General features: G+C 37.0%; 2 protein-coding genes across 3 annotated transcripts in view; one reads left to right on the top strand and one right to left on the bottom strand.

Moving 5' to 3' along the window:
* Positions 1-4,528, top strand: part of LOC126092117 (ethylmalonyl-CoA decarboxylase-like) — an 85,775-nt gene extending 81,247 nt beyond the window's left edge. For both annotated transcript variants that reach the window (XM_049907557.1, XM_049907556.1), the window contains 2 exons: positions 663-896; positions 2,132-4,528. In XM_049907557.1, the coding sequence (XP_049763514.1) occupies positions 663-896; positions 2,132-2,580 (683 nt within the window). In that variant the 3' untranslated portion in view covers positions 2,581-4,528. The remainder of the gene's footprint in view (positions 1-662; positions 897-2,131) is intronic.
* Positions 4,529-8,561: 4,033 nt separating this feature from the next.
* Positions 8,562-20,890, bottom strand: part of LOC126092828 (PR domain zinc finger protein 10-like) — a 90,840-nt gene continuing 78,511 nt past the window's right edge. Inside the window, exon 8 of the mRNA XM_049908557.1 lies at positions 8,562-12,962. Coding sequence (XP_049764514.1) covers positions 10,704-12,962 — 2,259 coding nt within the window. The 3' untranslated portion in view covers positions 8,562-10,703. The remainder of the gene's footprint in view (positions 12,963-20,890) is intronic.

Raw genomic sequence — 20,890 nt, 5'->3', positions numbered from 1 at the left:
TTAAAAAAAAATCAAGAGCACATCTACCTTGTAACTTTTGCAGCAATTACAAACTGTTACCCATAGCTTTTTGAGGAGTGTACCAATTGACATTGGCAATGTAATGAAAACTGTAAGCAGTGTCCTGCACTGCACAAACTGCTTTGCAGGTATGATATCAATTCTAACAACTTGTACTGATGACACATTTGTGATATACATATGACTAAATCCAAACACACTAAATAGTCCAACTTTAATCTAATTTGCAACAATATTGTACTCTGAAATCAGCTTATGATGTTCTGTAGTTCCATTCCAAGACTTAATAAGTAAAAGAAAGAACATGGTTTTTTTTTTTTTTTTTTTTATAATGTCTGACATTTTTCATAGCAGACAGGGACTTCACAATATTGTGGAAAGTAGTAATAAAATGGTGGAGTAGTTAATTTCTTCCAGACCTATTTGAAGTACAATAGCTGAACAAATGTGAACTGTCCCCTAACAATGGCAAACACTTTCAGTTACTAAGTGAGATGCAGGCAAAGTATCTCAATCCTTTATCATGAAAGGATCATCATCTAAATATAACCTATTTCTCTTGTTCTCCTTTAGTTTACTTTAAGTTGCACTTGCAATTAGATTGTGATTGCTAGAGATTACCTGTTTCATTCTTCTTGCAGGCAAAATGATGGTTGAGCTCCATAATGCAGTTACTGAAATTGAGAAATGGAAAACTGGAAAAGGGCTCATCCTGTATGGTGCAGAAGGGCATTTTTGTTCTGGCGGAGACCTCAGTTTTGCTCGAGAAAATTGTAATCCTCATGCAGGATTTCAGATGGCAACAATTATGACAAATACTCTCCACAGGCTACACAACCTGCCAATCATGACAGTTGCAGTAATAGAAGGAGCAGGTCCGAATCAAACAAAAAAATCAAATATCATATCGAATTATTTCAGAATAACTTTTGCACTTCTAATTAAAACTGTAACTCTTTGTCTTTAAATATGTCTGCTTGTGTCTGTATATGTGTGGATGGATATGTGTGTGTGTGCGAGTGTATACCCATCCTTTTTTCCCCCTAAGGTAAGTCTTTCCGCTCCCGGGACTGGAATGACTCCTTACCCTCCCCCTTAAAACCCACATCCTTTCGTCTTTCCCTCTCCTTCCCTCTTTCCTGATGAGGCAACAGTTTGTTGCGAAAGCTTGAATTTTGTGTGTATGTTTGTGTGTCTGTCGACCTGCCAGCACTTTCATTTGGTAAGTCACATCATCTTTGTTTTTAGGTATAATTAAAACTGTAGGTATTCTGTGATATATTTAGTAAATATGAAAAAAAGTATCATAATTATTACACCCACAAAGCTGCTGCTTTATGACTGGTAACTTACACTAAAAAAAATGAGGTAATTGGAGATATCCTAATGGCTTAATTTCTCCTCACACCTTTGCTGCTTCATATGCGTTATTTTCGGGCCTTAAAATGGAGTCATCACATTTAATGAGCTTACTCAGCACACCTTTCCATAGTTTAATGGCAACAGTCCCAAGTACAACAATATATTGTATTTTGATGTCTTTTATATGGTGAATTTGGATGAGATACACGCCAAATGTCTGCACTCAGCTAAATACGAGTCAAGAATCAATTAAAAACAATATAGGTGATTATTAAACTGTTAACCATGAATCTTTGGTGCATATGTTCCCCCTGCCCTGTCCCCTAAAAAGAAGCCTAGAAGCAAGTTACATACCGGTACATGTAACACAGCCCAACACTGTATTTTCACCTCTGTACAAAATGAAATTCTTTTCATGTTACAAAAATGATATTTTGTCTATGAAATATACACAAATTTCATTATTTTCAGAAACATTATAATTACAGAAACATCATAATCTTTCATTTCAGATTTGCAGATGAAGCTGTAATGCAATAATTTTGAATGTACAGATTGCTTATGTGCAAATATATTAAAAAACAACCTTCAGCAAATAGTTCAGTTGTGTTTTGCCTTACTAATGGTACACCAGATACCCTCAGCTGCACACCATACTGTGGTTTGCAGAGTAAATATGTAGACGTAAGCAAGTTGAATATTTACAGACCCAACCAGATTAATACTTATCCGGACATTAACCTTCTAGGTGCCTTGGGTGGAGGTGCAGAACTAGCAGCAGCCTGTGACTTTCGTCTTGCAAGTAAAAGTGCAGCTGGAATAGGATTTGTTCATGGCCGCATGGGAATTATTCCAGCCTGGGGTGGAGTTACATGGCTTGCAGATGTTGTAGGGTGTCACAAGGCCCTTGACTTAATCTCGTCTTCACAAATAGTAACTCCATCTAAAGGCATACAGACTGGAATCATAGATGCCATTATCAGTGATGATAATCCACTAGATGATGCAAAAGAATGGTTAAAGGCACGAACACGAAGTGATCCTGAAGTTATTCATGCAATGAAGGCAGCAATCAGAAATGTTACAGAGTTGGCATACAAAACTTCACTTCCAGTTGAAAGAAGAATTTTTGCTCCATTGTGGGGAGGACCAGCAAATAAGCTTGCTCTCCAAAGAAATGTGAAACACAAACTGTAAGATTAAGAACTGCTTCACAGTATTACACTTCGCTACAAAACTATGCAACAGTTTTGATGCTTGTTTTGTTTTTGTGACACCCATGTGTGTATTGTTTCTAGATAAATTAAGTTTAAGTATATGAAGGCTTAATGATAGTACCATAGAAAAGATAACCTAACTAAAAAGTTATTAAGCTTACACTTTTTCTCTCTGTTTTGGTGCCAAAAACTTTCGTACTGTTCTTTGCACATACTATTTTACATTGTATGAAAATAATATTCTTTAATCTGTTATTTAGTACACTCCCACAATTCATTTTGAAGATATATTACATAAATGTAAAAGGATATTTATCTCATTCTTTATCATTTCACTTTGTTTTCCTCTTTGTTAGAATGGATTGTTATACAACTACATCATTAATATATCCTAAACATACTTGTAATTAATACAGGTCACATAACAGATAACAGTTTTTATTTATTTAGTTTCACAATGGCACTGGCACTTTTTGTTTTGCCTTTTTTTCTTTTTTAAAAAAGGAGCTATTACATAGCACTGACATATTCAACAAATATTTGCATTCCTTAAAATAATGAGTATTTCAGTTTGTACAATAACAGAACGTCAAGAGAGGGAAAACTACGGTAGCACATACACTGTAAAAACTGAATGGTAATTGGTACAGCAGTCAACACAAGGGTTTGAAACACTATGGCATAAGTAATCCTTGGTCTTGAGGTTCTTCAGTTCTATTCAATAATGCTACAGAAAGTCTAATTTGTCTAAGCTTTCAGATTTTGCATGAAAATAAGAACAATGTCAAACACATCAGTAAGACACTTAACTGTGCACTATGAATCTGATTAAAGCGAAAAGTGTTTTTTGTACTATGACTCACTGCAAGAACTCAGCTGTATCAAAGAACCTCGAGACCAAGTATCAACATAGTTAAATGCAACACCTTACAGGATATGACTTGGGTGCAACACTTACACTTTTACTCTTAAATCAAATGACTAGTGAAATCCTTGTAAGAACTTTCTAGTGTGTAGTCGGAAATCACCGATACGTAGATTTTAAAATTTACTTAATGCTGAATATGAAGCAAGAGGAAGAGATGGTAAATTTTAGTTTATGGGTGTAAAATTTTTTTGGGAAAAAAAGGGAGCTGTTTCTATTTTAAGCTCTTTAAATCCCACCACTGCAAATAGTATGGGAAGAAATAGGATCTTAAAAGCATATTATAGATCTTCCTAGCAATATGATACTGAATTAAAGTCCTGTTGTGTGTTGGTAAATAAATGAGATGAAGCCCAGGGATGGGGGATGTATCTGACATAAGCAATGATAAGATAAAGCTTACAGTGTGTAGGATATCATTATTATATACCAAAGAAGCACATTGTTTTCTTTTTGTAATAAAGGACAGTATTCATCCGAAAAATATGGAATAAATTTCCACTTTCTTATTTTCAAACAGGGTATTATCTTTAGGAAATATAAAGAAACCCATTCATTTATAAAGTCTTTAATAGTTATATATATAAATATATATATGTATATATTTATAACATGGTCATTTCATTTCTTTTTTACATTACATGTATTATTGGACTGACTAGTTTCAATTCAGTGTTGCATTATGAACAAGCAGACTGTTAAAATTTATAAATATTATGGGTAAATTATTCTAATTTATAAACGAATTCTTTTCCAAATTTGCAATTTATCTTAACATAACATTATTAAGATCTCCAAACCACTTGTAGTCACATATTCGAGATTAAATGGCACACAATTTTATAGAACCTGTGCCATAACTGAAGGAAAAAAAATCCATTTAACTTCATGTAAATTTTCAGGATTAAACATTCAGTGGTTTTGACACCAATTTCAAGCTTTGACTGGACTGAATAAAATATCTAAATTTGGATTCTTAAAAGAGACCAAACAATTGAAAAGTTTTGTTTATAAAAAAAGGGAAATTAAAAATGGAAGGTCAAAAACAAACTATATAAGCAGAAAACTGTACAACAGATAAATATAATCTGTCCAACAACAACATATGAAAATAACTGATGTATTCCTAAGTCTGATAAAACATTTATAAATCTGGAATTAATGTGGTAAAAAAGAGAACTGGAAATGTGAAAATATGAGAGGAAAGATGAATACAGTGGATACTCGATTATCCGACCCTCATTTATACGGATTTGTGATATCTGGATTGTCAACCATGAGCAAATATCTCTGTACTGTCTAGTCTGTACACTATCCGCCTGCAGTGAGCACAGCAGACTAACAGCAGGAAATGTAAGAAGACGATACAGAACAAAATGTAGAGCTTTCAAATGGTTCGAACAACAGTGTGATACTGTGAGTTCACTATGATTAAAACAAATTTGTGATGTAGCAGCAATGAAGAGAAAAAACTGTTTGCTTCAAATGATAGTTGCCAAATATTTTTAAAGAAATTAGATACAGTGACTGTCTGATGCGATTTTGTTAGGTATTTCATGTTTAAGGTTACAGTATTTTAGTAATTTTAAGAAAATATGTACGTGTGTATGAAAACTTGTATCTAATCTCCTACCAAACATTGATGTTTTGTTGTTTTTAGTAAGTTTAATTTGTTTTTATTGTTCTGAATGAACAAATAATATTGTGTATTAAACCTAGAAAGATAACCATGTGACAGTGTACCTAAAAGGTAAGAATGTGCAGGTGATGTAGGTTATCATTCTAAGAATTAATAATACAAAAATCATTTTTCTTCGTAAATTCAAATATCCAGATTTTCAATTATCCAAATGACTTACAACGATTAGTTCGGTTAGAGTCTCCACTGTACTTATATTTCAGAAGAAAGTGATTCTCGTGGGAATCAAAGTGAAAAAAAGTGGAAATGAATTGCTTTGAGGTAAAGAAAAAGTTGAGGTAGGTACTAATCAACAAACCTGAGAAACAGCACATAGTCGGTGGGACTGTTGTTGTGGACGGGATTACCTTTGCCTGTCTGTACTGCTACCAAAAGAAGTAGTTGCTGGAGCCCACATAAAAACAGGAATTTTACAGCTTAAGACATGATAATAGCAACAAATCAGATGAAATGAACTTAGGATTTCACGGAGTGGTCCCATTAAGAAAAGTACATCTGGTTTCTACAGCTTGTGGTTTAAATGCTATACAACATAAACAATGCCATTGCAATGTGAAATACAAACATGGAATGCAAGAAAAATGATGCTAACTGGTAAATATATATAAATTTTGAAAATACTAGTACAGTTAACCAGACATATTCCAATTAAACTTAAAAAAATTGTTTATGAGAATTTTTGGTTAAAAAGTGTAGCTCCATTCACATTTTTTAAAATAACTTTTCATAATGTGCTGCTGCAAAGATAATTTGGATGGTTTTCAAACGAGGAATTACTTTTGCACTTTTTTTATTTGGCAGAAACTGTCCCATAAGACTGCTTCACACCACATGAAATGAACTAAAAGTTTTCTTGTTAAGTGCTATGGCAAATGGCAACTTTTATAGTATTTAAAAAATATTCTCTTTGGATTCTGAATAACTGATTACACAGCTAGTATAGTTTCCTTCCAGCAGAATCCTCTGGACTTCTTCCAGTCACACTTGTCATCTAGGTGTAATTTTACATTAACACTTTTCCAAAATAAAATGCTAAGCCTCTGCAAAACACCATTTAGCTAAAACAACACACATACAAAAATAATTACAATTTAATTATTTAAATCCCTATTCCTACGTATTTTGTACTTTCCTGCAGGCTGGATTCTAACCTGCATCCCTACAGTCCATTTCACACTCAACGAGGTAGATTCTACAACACACATCAGAACAGAGACCTGCAGTTAACAGAGAATACACTCATCACCATATGCAAGGCACAATGGCATTTCTTAATTTCTTAAACATACACATCCACCATCTTTTTACATAGCTATCTTCTGAACCAATTAAACAGAAATATAAAGTTACATGGCTAATTAATAAGGACTGGGCTGAAGGTTTCTAATGTATTTTGGTTACTGGAAAGGTTGTTGAAGATGATGAAATTTTCAACAATGTGCTGCACAAACAGAAATTTAGTAAAATTTCACTTGATGTTTTGAGCACATGAATACAAAGCTCTCCAGATAATGTAGATTTGATATCGGCAAAATTATTTTTTAAGGATATCACAGGAAACAACAGAGAAACAAAGCAATGCTCCACATTCTATAACTACAACTTCAGATGACATCAGAAACAAATTAAGAATTATACTGGACTAGCAGCACCACACATTAAGTCATGAGCTCAAAATTGTTTGAATTTAACGACGCTGTTATAAATGAATCTTTCACAGTTAAAAAAACTGAACAAAGCTTAATTTTTTTACATGCTTTATAAGAAAGTAGGATGGGTACATTAAAAGATACACCACGTATTTAACCGGAAATACTTACAAAGCTACAAAGTCTTTTCAAGCAGAAAATTGGTGATGTCAATAATGACCACATACATCATAAAAATGTTTAAGTGGTAGAACTGTCACGACTTGTAATTTCTAGGAAGTGTACGATTTTCTCTCTTACTTCAATGAGGACTTTTTGTCGTTAATTGCTGTTTAAAAATCTCTGCAAAGGAACATGATTATGTTCTATGCTAAGTGGAAAATAATTTAATCTGTGAAAGTAAGTTGAGGAAATAATTGTACGGTGAGCACATTGCTTGCTTTCCTTGTAACTACATAACGATAAATGAATCACTGTAAAAATTCTTGAACAAACATCAACGGAAGATAGTATTTAATGGCATTTAACTCTTCTCCATTTTTTCCTTTAAGCTCAATGAACACTGGAGAAAGGAAAGAACTGCTGAAACTCTATGTATTTGAAATGTTAGTTAGCACTATCAAATCTGGCAATTGCGTATGATATACACAAGACTAGGCACTATGAGGTAGGGAAAAAACAGGGAGGGCACAGACGAATAGAATTTATCAGTGTAGCTAAAGCAGAGTAAAAGAAGTGGAGGTACACAGTTTAAAAATGACAACTGACAGAATCTTCTGAATTAGATGAGTGTTGGTACAATAAAATACTCTTTCAAAGAAATAAAAGAAATGCAATATTATATTTCAAGTGATTGTGGCTGCACCTGATAAGGAGTATACTACACTGACAATGCAGTGCAAACTGTTCCCACTACTATGCTAAATGATTGGAATGGTTTCCCTGTAGTAAAAACTGATTAAATAAAATATTACAACATAGTTGCATACTGTCATCTCATTCAGCAAAAAGCTGAACAAGGATAAATATACACAAGAAAATGAAAAACATCACACTTTCTATACTACTAACAATATCATTCTTCTAACAGATGGTTTTTATGAACTCTGTAACTGCAAGCCTACTGCCATGTATTCCAAACAATAAAATACTGTCATACAAAAATAGCGGACATATACAGATATATGTAAATATGTATCAAATATTAGTTTAAAATTTATCTCTAAGAATAAGTACACTCCATTATGTAAGTAAAAACGTAACTTTATATTTAAGAGAGGTAATATTCCATGTGCTTACAAACAGGCTATCTGTTTTAAATGCTAATTTTAAATAATTAAAACTGGGAAGTTGGTGGAGTAACAGTGCATTCTACAACTACTTTGGTTCAGATAACACAGAATTCTACATAAATGTAATAAATTACATTTGGTTAGCTTTAAACAATATATACAAGCAGCACAATCAATATAGTCATACCAAAACTCAGCAGAGGGAAGGGAATATGGCATTAAATAATGAAACTGTTAACATATCAATCAAAAATGTTAAAACAACACAAGAAATGAACTAAGTCTTTTCAGAATTACAGGCTACTTAATAAGCAAAATAGCTGCTATCTTTTGTGCTGCAAGAGGCAGTAGATCTTTTGCTGAAGGCTTCAGAAGATCTTGGAGAGGTGATTGCAGATATCACATAACTACTAATGGAAGCTTGCATTCATAATGTCAAATCATAAAATGATAAGTTACGAGGCTCTTCACACTTTTGTTTGTTTAGCATAACCAACTCACTATTAATGAACTCATTATTTTTAAAAAGAAACTTCTGTAATATACTTCCATGTGCTGCTTGTAAAGGCTTAAAGCTTTCACATTCCTATAATTTTTTCAACAACTATTCAAAATTAAAATTCACAAAGTATCTACATATACAGTGTTTGCCAGAACAGATAAAAGGCAAAGAGTATTAGGAGGAGCAACAGATGTAATGCTGAGAAACCAATAGTAAGGAATGAAATTTAAGCTGAAAAAAATATTGTGCCTGAGACGAAAACAAAAGACATAGGAATAAAGCAGGGTGCATAATGAATCATCTGTACATAAAATAATGGAAAGGCAACCACTCACCTGTAATGGATTGATGCATGGACCACAGAAACACATAATGATAAGCAAGACTCTTGCCACGGCCATGGGAGAGGAGGAGATTGCTGTTTTAATGTCTCATTGACAACGGGGTCATTACAGATGGAGAACAAATTCATTACGCATTTCGGTGCTCCACACATTGATCTGTTATAGGTGAAAGGTTGCCTTTCCCTTATTCTACATATTGCGCCTTCAAGGAATTTTCAGTTACTGAATCATCTACACGATTATTCTACTCAGTAAACTGAGGCCATATCACAGATTATAAAATCGACTTCAGGATCGAATAAATGACAGCATAATCTTTCAGATGCCTTCAAAAGTTCTAAGGACAAATGTTTTATGTAATATTGATCAGAGACTGGTCAGTATTGTGCTCGCATCTTTTTTCCCAAATGAAGCATACATCATCATTTGAAATATTTCATATCTCTCAAATGTGTAGAATGGTAATCCTGAATTCATACAGCAGAAAGGCAGTTGTAAGATATTTCCCTCACATAAACTTACTATTAAATACAGGGAAATTTCAGTTCTCAGCAATATTCTGTATTTCTCTCTAATCAAGACTCATATCACTATTTCATAAATCATTGGCAAACTGTTGTATCCAGTGACTTTAGTTAATGCATGTGTCATTTAGTCTACTGGATTTTGCAAGTGTGTTGGGTAAAAAGAAAAAAAGAGTGTTGTGAGAGGGAAAATTATTTTTACATCCACTGCTCTTATGCAAGATATAGAAACTATCAAGATTTCAAAACAATTTCATTTTTAATAACAGTGACTGTTGTTTGTATGCTGTGACCCAAATTAAGTCCTGATTAATTTCTGGGGCAGAAACGGTTAAAATGAAATGAAAATGTTAACAACTGAGTAACTGAGAAGATTGTATAAACAATACAGGCAAAAATTACCCAACAATGGCAAGCAAGCTGATCAGCACAACACTGTTACAATTTTTAGTAAAATACTTGCTATATAAAAATATTAATTTAAGGTACTTTAATTCTCTTAGAAGCAGCTAGAGTACCAACCGGTTATGCAAATTATGAAAGAATTGACACAAAAATTTGTCTCGTGTACAAGAAATGGTAGCACAGATTTGATCTAACATATTGGCTGTCATCTTGACTGATGAGTTTAAATATACCACAATGCTCAGATAAAAAGTATCTTGGTTCATTGCTTCAACACATCTCAGCCTTTATTATTAGAATGTTATCCCTATGTATGGCAATGACAGTGAAATGTTATACAAAATATTCCTACGAACTCACTCCTAGTTGGCTTTAAAAAATACTGTTTCAGAGCAGAATTACTGTGCACCTTCAAAAACAGGAGAGGGTGGGAAGTGTAATCTAAAACAATCAACTACGTCACTCTATACCCCTACTGCAGGAATACAAAACCTATATATTTCATTTTGTTTTAGAAACACAAGTAAAAATAATTACAAAACTGACACATAACGGAAATACGCAGAATTAAAACATCACAAATGACTAGTAAACAGATAAGATAAAAAAAATCCAGACTGAAAATATTATGCATTGCCAGCCAGTGCTCTTGCAGCTTCCTCAAGAGTTGAATAACACGTGGATATGTATGCAAGATAAACAACAGTGTCACAAACAAAGATAATGATGGTGGCAGTAGAGACAGTGGATGATGCCATCCCTGCTATTGTTGCTGTTGTTGGGGTGCTGTAGGTGACTGCTGTTGCTGTAGTTGGGATTGCTGCTGCTGCGGTTGCTGCTGTGGCTGGGGCTGCTGTTGTTGCTGCTGCTGTTGTTGTTGTTGCTGTTGGAAAGCTTGGTTGAAGCGAGGTAGTGGTACAGGTTTGTTTGAAACATCCTCTGATGATTCAAGGAGTGATGCCATCATTTCAGAGGAAGTGCTGGCAGACCCAGATGCTCCTGTTATGTCCAGAGATGTTGCTGCAGATTCCATTAGATGTAAAAATTGGGAAGAAATATTTGGGTCAGGGACAAGGAGGCCCTCTGAGCCTGATTCACCTACAGAGAGCAATCGATGCAGTTCTTCTTGCACACCACCAGTACTTTCATCCACTATGTCTTCAGATAATGAAGCTGATGTCGATGGTATTAGGCTGAGATATGGCGAGAAATCCATCGGCCCCTCTGATTGTGAGAGAGAACTTGGTGAAGGATACTCCATTTTTACACCACTTCCATGTTCAAATGACTTAAACTGAGATGATGGTGGGTATGGAGGTGGTGGAGGGACTGGATGCTGGTGACCATAAACCAATTCTGTCAATAGTTCAGTAGTACGGGAATCTTCTGATACTTGTGGTCTGTGGTGCACTGTCACTGCAGATCTCTCACCTGATGCCATAGATGTCGTTTCTGATTTCAGCAGAATTGAACTGCTCCTTGAAGGCGAATGCTGGAGAATTTCCTCAATAGATGGTGTTTTTAGTGGATCATCTTCCACATCTTCCTCCAACATCAGTATATCCTTTGTCTCTTCTACTTCACAAAAAGATGAAGATGGACCAGGTATTGTAGAAGACTCTCCTTCAAACTCTAAACTTGTAGATACAGTGGCTTTTGATGTCGAGGGTCTAGGGCTTACAACAGATGATTTTCGAGATATCTCAGCAGCAGCGGCAGCAGCAGCGCGAACTCTTTTACCTCTGCCCCTCGTCACGGGGCCTGCTGCTGCACCATGGTGACTCTTTTTGATATGACGTACCAGATGATCCTTCCGGCCGAATCTCTGGGGACAGAACTGGCACAAAAAATCTCTCTTCCCAGTGTGGACTACTAAATGTCTACGGACATCCTTACGAGTGAAGAATTTACGGTCACAATGGTCACAACGATACTTTTTATCTGAAGGGTTTTTGACAGTTCTTGATCCAGCATGCACTTTAAGATGGTAAACAATTTCTTCTTTGTTCGCAAACACTTTTCCACACATTTTGCATTCCAAATTTCCTTCTTCAGCTGCATGCACAGCAACATGCTTCCGGAAACTGAGAAATGAACTGTATTCTTTCCCACAACCCTCTCTTTCACATCTGAAAGTTTTCTTCACTGGGCTATGAACTTTCACATGGTTCTTCAAATGATCTTTGCGATGGAAAGTTCTTTCACATACTGTACACCTATACCTTCTCTCATCAGAATGTATAAGAACATGTCGCACAAGCTTAAACTTTGAAGAAAATGCCTTTTTACACTGTGAGCATTCAAATGGTCTCTCTCCAGTGTGAGAATACATATGCTGGCTCAGTTTACCTGGGCTGCCAAATGCTTTCAAACATACATGGCACACATGCCGGCCAGGTGACGGCCCCGTCCTAGACCTTTTTCTTTCTGCAGATGAGGTGCCACCACTTTCACTACTTCCATTGCCACCGCCAACAACGCCTCCACCACTGGCTGCAGCACTTCCGCTACCTTCACTTCCACCACTACGACTAGATGCTGCTCTCTGAAGATTCTCTTCATTTTTTGCATCCTTCTTACTTCTTCCCGAAGACTTCCTAGAACTGCTGCTAGTTCTCATCAAACGTTGTCCCTCCAAAATACTACCACCTGCTTCCATGGCTGTGTCGCCGCTTCTAAGAGTATGTCGTGATGTGCTAGGTGTAGACATTTCTGTGTTAGTACTAAGAGGGATGTTAATTTGTGCCTCAGCAACTGGAAGGTGCTCTTCTTGCAACACTTCATCTCCTCGATGTACCGTGGAGAGAGAGGTACCTGGAACTGCCCCATCGCTACTATCATCTCGGGAAGACATGACGGCGGGAGTCGGGAGCCCGCGCCTAGTGCTGGAACGACCACCCGTCGCCAGAGCCTTGGTCAGGGTGGCGCAACGGTTGCACACCTGGCGTGTGCCCACCAGTCGTCGATGGCACCTCCGACAAGTGGCTGGTGGAGCACCCCTGGCTGGGGGCCGGGGCCGCAGCTGCCGTGAACTCCCGTGCTCTTCACGGGTTTCTGTCAGTGTAAAAACAAAAAAAATGACATTGATTACTGTTACAGACAGATTGTTATCCCAACTATTATCAATTTCATGATGACTGATCCCTATCTTCAGGCCCCTCACTGGCCTCATCACATGATCATCACTGTCTTGCAGCTCTCAGATATTGCTGAAATGTCTACTTTTATTTTGTAAGTGTTATATCTTGGTTGAAAAGTGGGGAATATAGGCGGAAGTATTTACCAGAAAGCATGCTTCTTTAGAGCATTACTTTTTCTTGAAAGTGTCAACTTTGAAGAGGTACAGAAGCCAGACTATAGTTTTTGGGAACATTCTCCAGTGCATAGGTCAAAGATCATTCTCTATTTACTGGCACATTTTCATTGTTTTGTGAGTAGTCATTTCATCACAACAATGTCACTAAGATTGAGCTTACCATCATGTTTCAAGGAGGACTAAACATGGCCGTAAAGCTTGGACTTATTTTACTTACATCTCATATCATTACTAATAAACAGCCCCTATGTGAAGTAAGAGTGAGTAAAACAGTTCCTATAGGAACTGCAATTTATGTGAGGATCACCACAGTTGCCACACAAATGCCGTGTCACTACTATTTTGTGCGAGAAGTGCCTATTGCATTGGCAGAGATTGATTACACTATTTCATACGTGACAAAATGGAATACCTACAGCTGTCCTTCTGTCCTTTCAATGTTATTTATTATAAGGGTACTAGTTTTGGTGATTCAATACACTACCTTCAGGCCTTAATTGACGCATATTGGGTTTACTCCAAGTGTATACACAATTCCATCTATGCCCAACATCTATGAACTGTGTAGACTGTAACAATAATGATGTGTTTCCAACCATCAACTACCAACTTTCCCTCCAGGGATCCCAATTTGAGTTCCTGAAGCACCTCTGTAATACTTGCGTGTTGCTCGAAACTACCAGTAACAAATTTAGCAGCCCACCTCTGAACTGCTTCAGTCTCTTCCTTTAATAGCGTGGAAAGGTCGCAAATAGTGTCCTATATGCAGTCTCCTTTACAGATGAACCACACTTTCCTGAAATTTTCCCAATAAACTGAAGTCAACTATTTGCCTTCCCTACCTCAATCCTTGTATGATTGTTCCATTTCATATCACTTTGCAACATTATGCCCATATATTCAGATGATTCAACTGTGTCAAGCAAGACACTGCTAATGCTGTATTTGTTCATAACGGGTTTGTCTTTCCTACTTATCTACATTAAAACATTCATTTATGTACATTTACAGCTAGCCACCATTTATCACACCATCTAGAAATTTTGTCTAAATCATCTTGTATCATCCTACAGTCACTTATCTTCGACACCTTTCTGTACACCATAGTATCAACAGCAAAGAGCCGCAAATTGCTGCCCACCCAATCTGGCAGATCATTTATGGATGTAGAAATAACAAACGTCCAATCACATATTTCTGTGGGGCACTCCTGACAATATCATTGTCTCTGATGAATACTCGCCGTCGAGAGCAACATACTGGGTTCTATTACTTAAGAAGTCTCCAAGCCAGTCACATATGTGGGAACCTATTCCATATGCTTGTACCTTTGTTAACAGTATGCACTGAGGCACCATGTCGAATGCTTTTCAGAAATGCAGAAATATGGAATCTAACAATATTAAGAAGGAAAGCTGTTACTCACTATATAGCAGAGATGCCGAGTCGCAGATAGGCACAACAAAAACACTCTCACAATTATAGCATTCAGTGTTAAGGCCTTTGTCAACAACACACACACACACACACACACACACACACACACACACACACACACAAATGCAAACACAACTCACACGACTGCAGTTTCAGGCAACTGAACCCATCCTGGATTTTCCATTGTTTGAAACATGGAATCTGCTTGTTGCCCCTTATCCATAGTTTGCAGTGTACCACGTGAGAAAAGGTTAAGCCGAGTTTCATGTGAGTGATGTTTTCTAAAACTACGGTTTTCAGTCTCTGTGAAAGTTATTACAATCAAACTCAAAATATGTTCTAGAATTGTAAGGATATTGCGCAGTAATTTTGTGGGTCCGTTCTTTTACCTTTCTTATAGACAGGAGTCGCACCCGTTTTTCCAGTTACTTTGAACATTCACTGGTACATTGTGCTGGGCAAGAGATTTGCGATAAATGCAAGATAAATAAGGGGCCAATGGGACAGAGTACTCTTTATAAAACTGAACTGAGATTCCACCCAGAGCTGTAACTTATTTGTCTTCAATTCTTTGAGTTGTTTCTCTACACAAGGGATGCTTGTTACTATGTTGTCCATATAGGCCTCTAGGCCTCTGTGCAATAGTCAAGCAATGTTTGTACGATTCTCCTGCATGAACGATTTCTTAAACTTGGAATTTAAAGCTTTGGTTTCTGTTTTCCTATCTTCAACTGCCAAAACAGACTGGTCAACAAGTAACTGGACAGAAGCCTTCGATCCGCTTAGCAATTTTACACAGGACAAAAATTTTTCTCAACCCCTCCTGTGGCACCCAATCTATCCTTTTGATGAATGTTCCATGACTCGCTAAATACCTCAGAGCTTTCATACTTCGGGTTTTAGCCAGCTCTTTGCCCCAAGAGTAATTTGAGCTAGAGAATTTTCTTGGAGGCCAGTAAATTCAGGAAGTTTGTTATGAATACTTCAACAATTTACCGATAAAATTTTGACAGTTGAAATGTCTTTACTCTGACCAATGCCTGATGTCCCTATCTGCATGTCAACTAGTGGGTGATCATCAGAGTACGCCAAACTAATGCCTAGCCTAAAAAAAAACCTCTTGTGCACTTCACAAGCACCCTGCTATCTGAGTAGCTGCTTCATCCGTGTAATGCACCCCTGAACTATCAAGGGGAATCCCACAATTCCCCACCTAATAATGCAGGTCTAGGAATCTGCAGTCACAACTGTCACAGAGTTGACGAAGCCTTTGGTTTGGACCCTCCACTCGGCTTCACAGCCAAGGTCTCTTATCAACTCTGTGTACAATGCTACAAATTGGAAGCTTTGGTTGCACCCCTCCTCCCCCCATGCGAGGCCAGCAATATTCCCCACCTCCACTAGCTAACTGTATAAACTGAGAATGGCCGCAGAGCCCATGCAATAGGTGTTGTTGGTGCCGATGTGAGCCACAACATGCACACAACTGCACCCTGCACTCCTGATAGCCAAAGGCAAGGCCATCTCCACATTTCAGATGAGACCCCCCCCCCAGCGGACATACCGAGTGCACATTGGCTTTCTTTCTAGCCCTGAATGCTATCTTCCTAAGAGACTCCGAAACACACTTAATGTTGGAGCTCCTGACAACTAGCGGGCTACCTGTCAACGAGTGCCTGCTCAGACCTGCTGATGAAACAGTCAGCTGTTCATTCACAGGGTGACTAGGCAAGGCCAGGCGTCCAGCCTTCATATCGGTCATAATGGTTCTTTAGCTCGAGCGATGCAAACATGTTTACATACCGCCACCCACTCAGTTCTGAAGGCGGATCTATCACATCGGGTACACTAGGAGATGCCTCGGCAGCAGAACCATTCGTTTAAACAAGCAACACGTAAAGTGTCTCGTGATGCACAAGATTCTCTGCCACCACTACACCTGAGACAGCAGCTATGAAGGCTGCTGATAGTAGCCAAAACCACATTCAACTGTTCACTAACTGCAGCCAGCTCTCCTGCGTCTGCACGCTGCACACATGCATCCTACCCATCCTAGCATGACTAACTGTGATAGTGAACTATAAAAGCTGACAGATATCTAGATATGCAACTTGTTACACTTGTGACATGTCACTGTGTAACTGGCTGTTCAGAAGAAATGACAACTGAGCTACAGACTGCCTAAATTTACAGTTACTAAATGTGAGATTAAAACTCTTAAATATAAAAACATGCGTGACAGTTAGGTAATATATACTAATCTGAGCAATATATACTATTAAGAAATCACAGGAAAAGCTGCCTGGGAGATGTGTCACAGGTAACAGCTGGAGCAAGAATGACTGGCTAACTAGGTTGAACCAAATTGTCACTTTTCTTGAAAACAAACAAATAAGCAACTACTGCAATACTGACTGCCTGAATATACACTTACAAAACATGAGATTAAACTTCTTAAATACAAGAACACGCACGTTAAGCAATATATACATTTCACACAGGAAAAGCTAAATACGTAATTCTATTGAATTGTCAACAGGTCCATTGCCATGCTAAGACAATGACCTCTTTGTGCATATCTATTTTAGAATTTGTGCATTACTTAATTAATTTCTCCTAAAGTTTGGGGAACACTTTCCTGAGTGGACTGGTAGAGTATCATTTATAGGCTACATCTTATTCTCCTTCACACTCTCATTCTCAATAAAATTCAAATACATTTAGCACTTTGACAACCAACCTCAAGCATAACTCCAGCCACAACACTGTGTTCACAGAATCATGGCTGAGTATATCTCAGGCCATGATTTTCATAATGCCCAAGGCACTTGTCGCTCAAAAACTGGACTCGTTTTGTATGAGAACAATGTACAGACACTTCGCTACCCGACCCTTGGAAAGTGCTACTTTCTGTTGTCAGCTGTTAGAATTACTTCGAAGTAAGAAGTAGTGATTGTATGAGCTTACTTTTGTAACTGACTGAGCCATTGTCTGAACACGTTGTGACAAGTTTCATTTATGTACTTGTTAAGTTTTGCAGTTTGCTGTAATTTCGCTACAAATATGTCACATTTGTTGAGTGAGCAAGAAATTTTGGAAATTCAAGAGGAAGAATTCAATGATTTTGGATTGGAGAGTGATATCTGAGTGGGAACAGTTTGAAGAAGATCCTTATTCAGGTAAGCTGTAGCCTGCGACAATTTTTTGTCACTAATATTATTGCTACAGATATTGCTGCTGTCATTATAATTTAGTTCTGTTTTAGTTACCTTAAGCTTATCTTTTTTACAGTGAATCTGGTGACAAAGCTGCATCCAAAGTGAGTTTCAAAGATTCGTTCAGCAAACAAGAGGCAATTTAGTGGAAAAATAAGCTGGTATTGTCCTGATGGCAATGTACCTCTTTGCATGCCAGAATGCTTTAGACTTTCTCATACAAAGCAAATTACATGTGAAATAAGTCACCGCAAACATTACTTTCTTTTTAGGATAATTATGCTCTGTCATTATCATCATAAAATTTTTAATCTGTCTAAGAACTACAACGAATATAAAAAATAGACCTTGGAGCTTGGTCTTTTGTAATGGGTATTACCCTTTAAGATACATCAAATACAAATTTTCCAGCAATATTTTAAATAATGGCATAAATGGCTTATTTTCTGTACTCAAAATTTTTCTTTGCGACTGGACAACAAAGTGTTAATGGTGTTGAATTTACAGTGGACCACAGACAACCAAAAACGTGTAATTTCTTTGTACACTGAACACAATATCCTCTCCAAAAATAATTCTTGCAATCTGAATTACAGTGGCATGTATTTCAATACATCAGTGTTAGCAAATTCCTCTTAAGACCTGGCACTATATGGAAGCTCCATATTACTGTTTTCCATCATTTCAATAATAAAATCCTTACTGCATTTCACAGGATTCACTGGATTTAATTCTCTCCACAGATAAAACATATTAATTTAACACGTGAAATCACACCATGCCACAGTCACACAACATCAGCACTTTAAGTGCATAAAATAAGTGCATAAAAACAAAAGTATGCGCAGGGCTTGCATTCACATTTCTAATCTCATTCACATGTTTCACAATAAGGTGGATGTCAACAACCTATAGCTCATAATATTACAACAAAATAACTATCTGGAATGCAATGAAACTTTGCCATTAAACAGATAGGACTTACACCTTTAAAGCATGCACAGGGGATCATTCATGAAAGCACAGCCAGGCATCTGTGACTTTTCAAAAAAATACTTGTGGAAAGCATGCATTCTAGCAAATATTTTCAGTCTTTTCAACTAAAATACAATGTTCACATACAAAACAAAAGAGGAAACTTTCATGAACCTGAAGAGGTCTGACACACTGCTACTTAAAGCCAGCAGTAAATCATAATGATGTGGATATTAGTTAAGTTATTCTCTATTATTAGATCAAAGTATACTATAACAAATCATCATTGTGAATAGGCAGATAGTTTCTCAATGAATAAATCTTTTTTGGGTGTCATTACACAAAGTCTTGAAAGAAGTCACTCTCATGTACGAGGCTGATTTTTATTTGAAACAACACTTTATTTCATTGGTCATTGGCTAATATTTCTCCTTGAGCACTATTAAGCAATAACGCAGAAAATAAAACAATGAGAATCTAGAATGGAGTATTTAATTTATTTACCATATGGTGACAAAATCAAATATTAAGATATATGTGTAGTTTGCAATTATACATTTAAGGATTTAGACACAAAGCTAATAAGTTTAAATTCTGAAAACTAATAATTCAACAACACTAAAATAACATTTAAAGCATAAAATTAGGACTGTTAATCAAAATAGATACATTTAACCAGAGTTCAACGTCTAGTGAATGAAGTAAATTGATAGAGAGAGCAGCAATAATAAGGTCACCGATATTATCCTAGAGGGCAGCCTCTGATAATATACTGAATGGTTTGTTCTTGGGCAACCAGAACCACAGGCTGGCCGATGGATCTTTAACATCTCGATGTTTTATTGTTGTGTCATTCCATCTCTTGCACCACTCTTCTTTAATGTCAAACTACTTCTTGTTTCTTCCATTAAGCCGCAGTGGAATGCGTGATATCAAGCAATCTGGAGGAGTGTCATTTAAGACTATATGAATCTGGAGGTTTTGCGGGTTGTCAGGTTGATGCAGGTTCCTTCATTCCTGATTGGTTGCTTTTTGGTGTTGCAATTCAAATGGTGGAATATTACTGATGGTGTGCAACCGAGGGATTGGTGTGGATTTTACTGTACCCATAATGATTGTCATTGATTCCTTCACATGGATGTCTGGTTTTCTTGTATGAGCACTGTGTTGCATTACTGGGGCACAGTATTCAGCTACTGACCATACTAGTGTCAAAGCTACAGTCCGTTGAGTGGATGCTCCAATACCTCAGGTTGTGCCAGCCAGTTTATTTATGATGTTATTTCAGGTCTTAAGCTTTTGGCTAGTGTTTTCCAGGTGGGTTTCATATTTTAAATACCAATCGACTGTGATATCAAGGTATTTAGACTGGAAATGCGTCTGATCCTCTGTTAACAGATTCACATTTACCTGTTGGTTTGCATTTCTGTTGTTTAAGTGGAATTCACAGACTTTTCTTGGCTGCATTTGGTTAGAGTCTATTTGCTTCGTAATAAGCATTGAGACAATATATTTTCTCCTTACTCAACACGTGCTGCTTTGTATGGCTATGGCAAGGTCATTGGCATAGCAAAACTTTTGTCTAGTAGTAGTTGGCATGCCACTTATGTGCAGACTGAAGAACAACGGTGCTAGGATGGATCCTTGGAAAAGCCCACTTTATGGTAAACGACTGTTTTTGGAATATTAACAATATGAAACGGATAATCTGCTATTTGCCCAGTAGAGGAGGCATCAAGTGGCACATAGGCAAATTGCAAAAAAATGCTGTCATGTCCAGGTGATAAGGCTGGGCCTTAGCACCTGGAGACAACTGAGGCCATGTGCATGTGAGTTGCGGTTGTGTGAAGGTATGTGAGTTTTCTATGTCTGATGAAGGAGTTAGCCCAAAAGCTGAATATATCTAGCATTCTTTTACAATGCACCTGTCTGCCACTCAGCACCTCTTCTATGTGGTGAGTAGATTTCATATTTTTGTTCATGTTACAAATAATCAAATTTTGATGT

This window comes from Schistocerca cancellata, chromosome 7, assembly GCF_023864275.1.
Source record: "Schistocerca cancellata isolate TAMUIC-IGC-003103 chromosome 7, iqSchCanc2.1, whole genome shotgun sequence".
Lineage (NCBI taxonomy): Eukaryota > Metazoa > Arthropoda > Insecta > Orthoptera > Acrididae > Schistocerca > Schistocerca cancellata.
The sequence above is the reverse complement of the archived record's forward strand: the minus strand, read 5'-3'. Positions and strand labels throughout refer to the sequence as shown.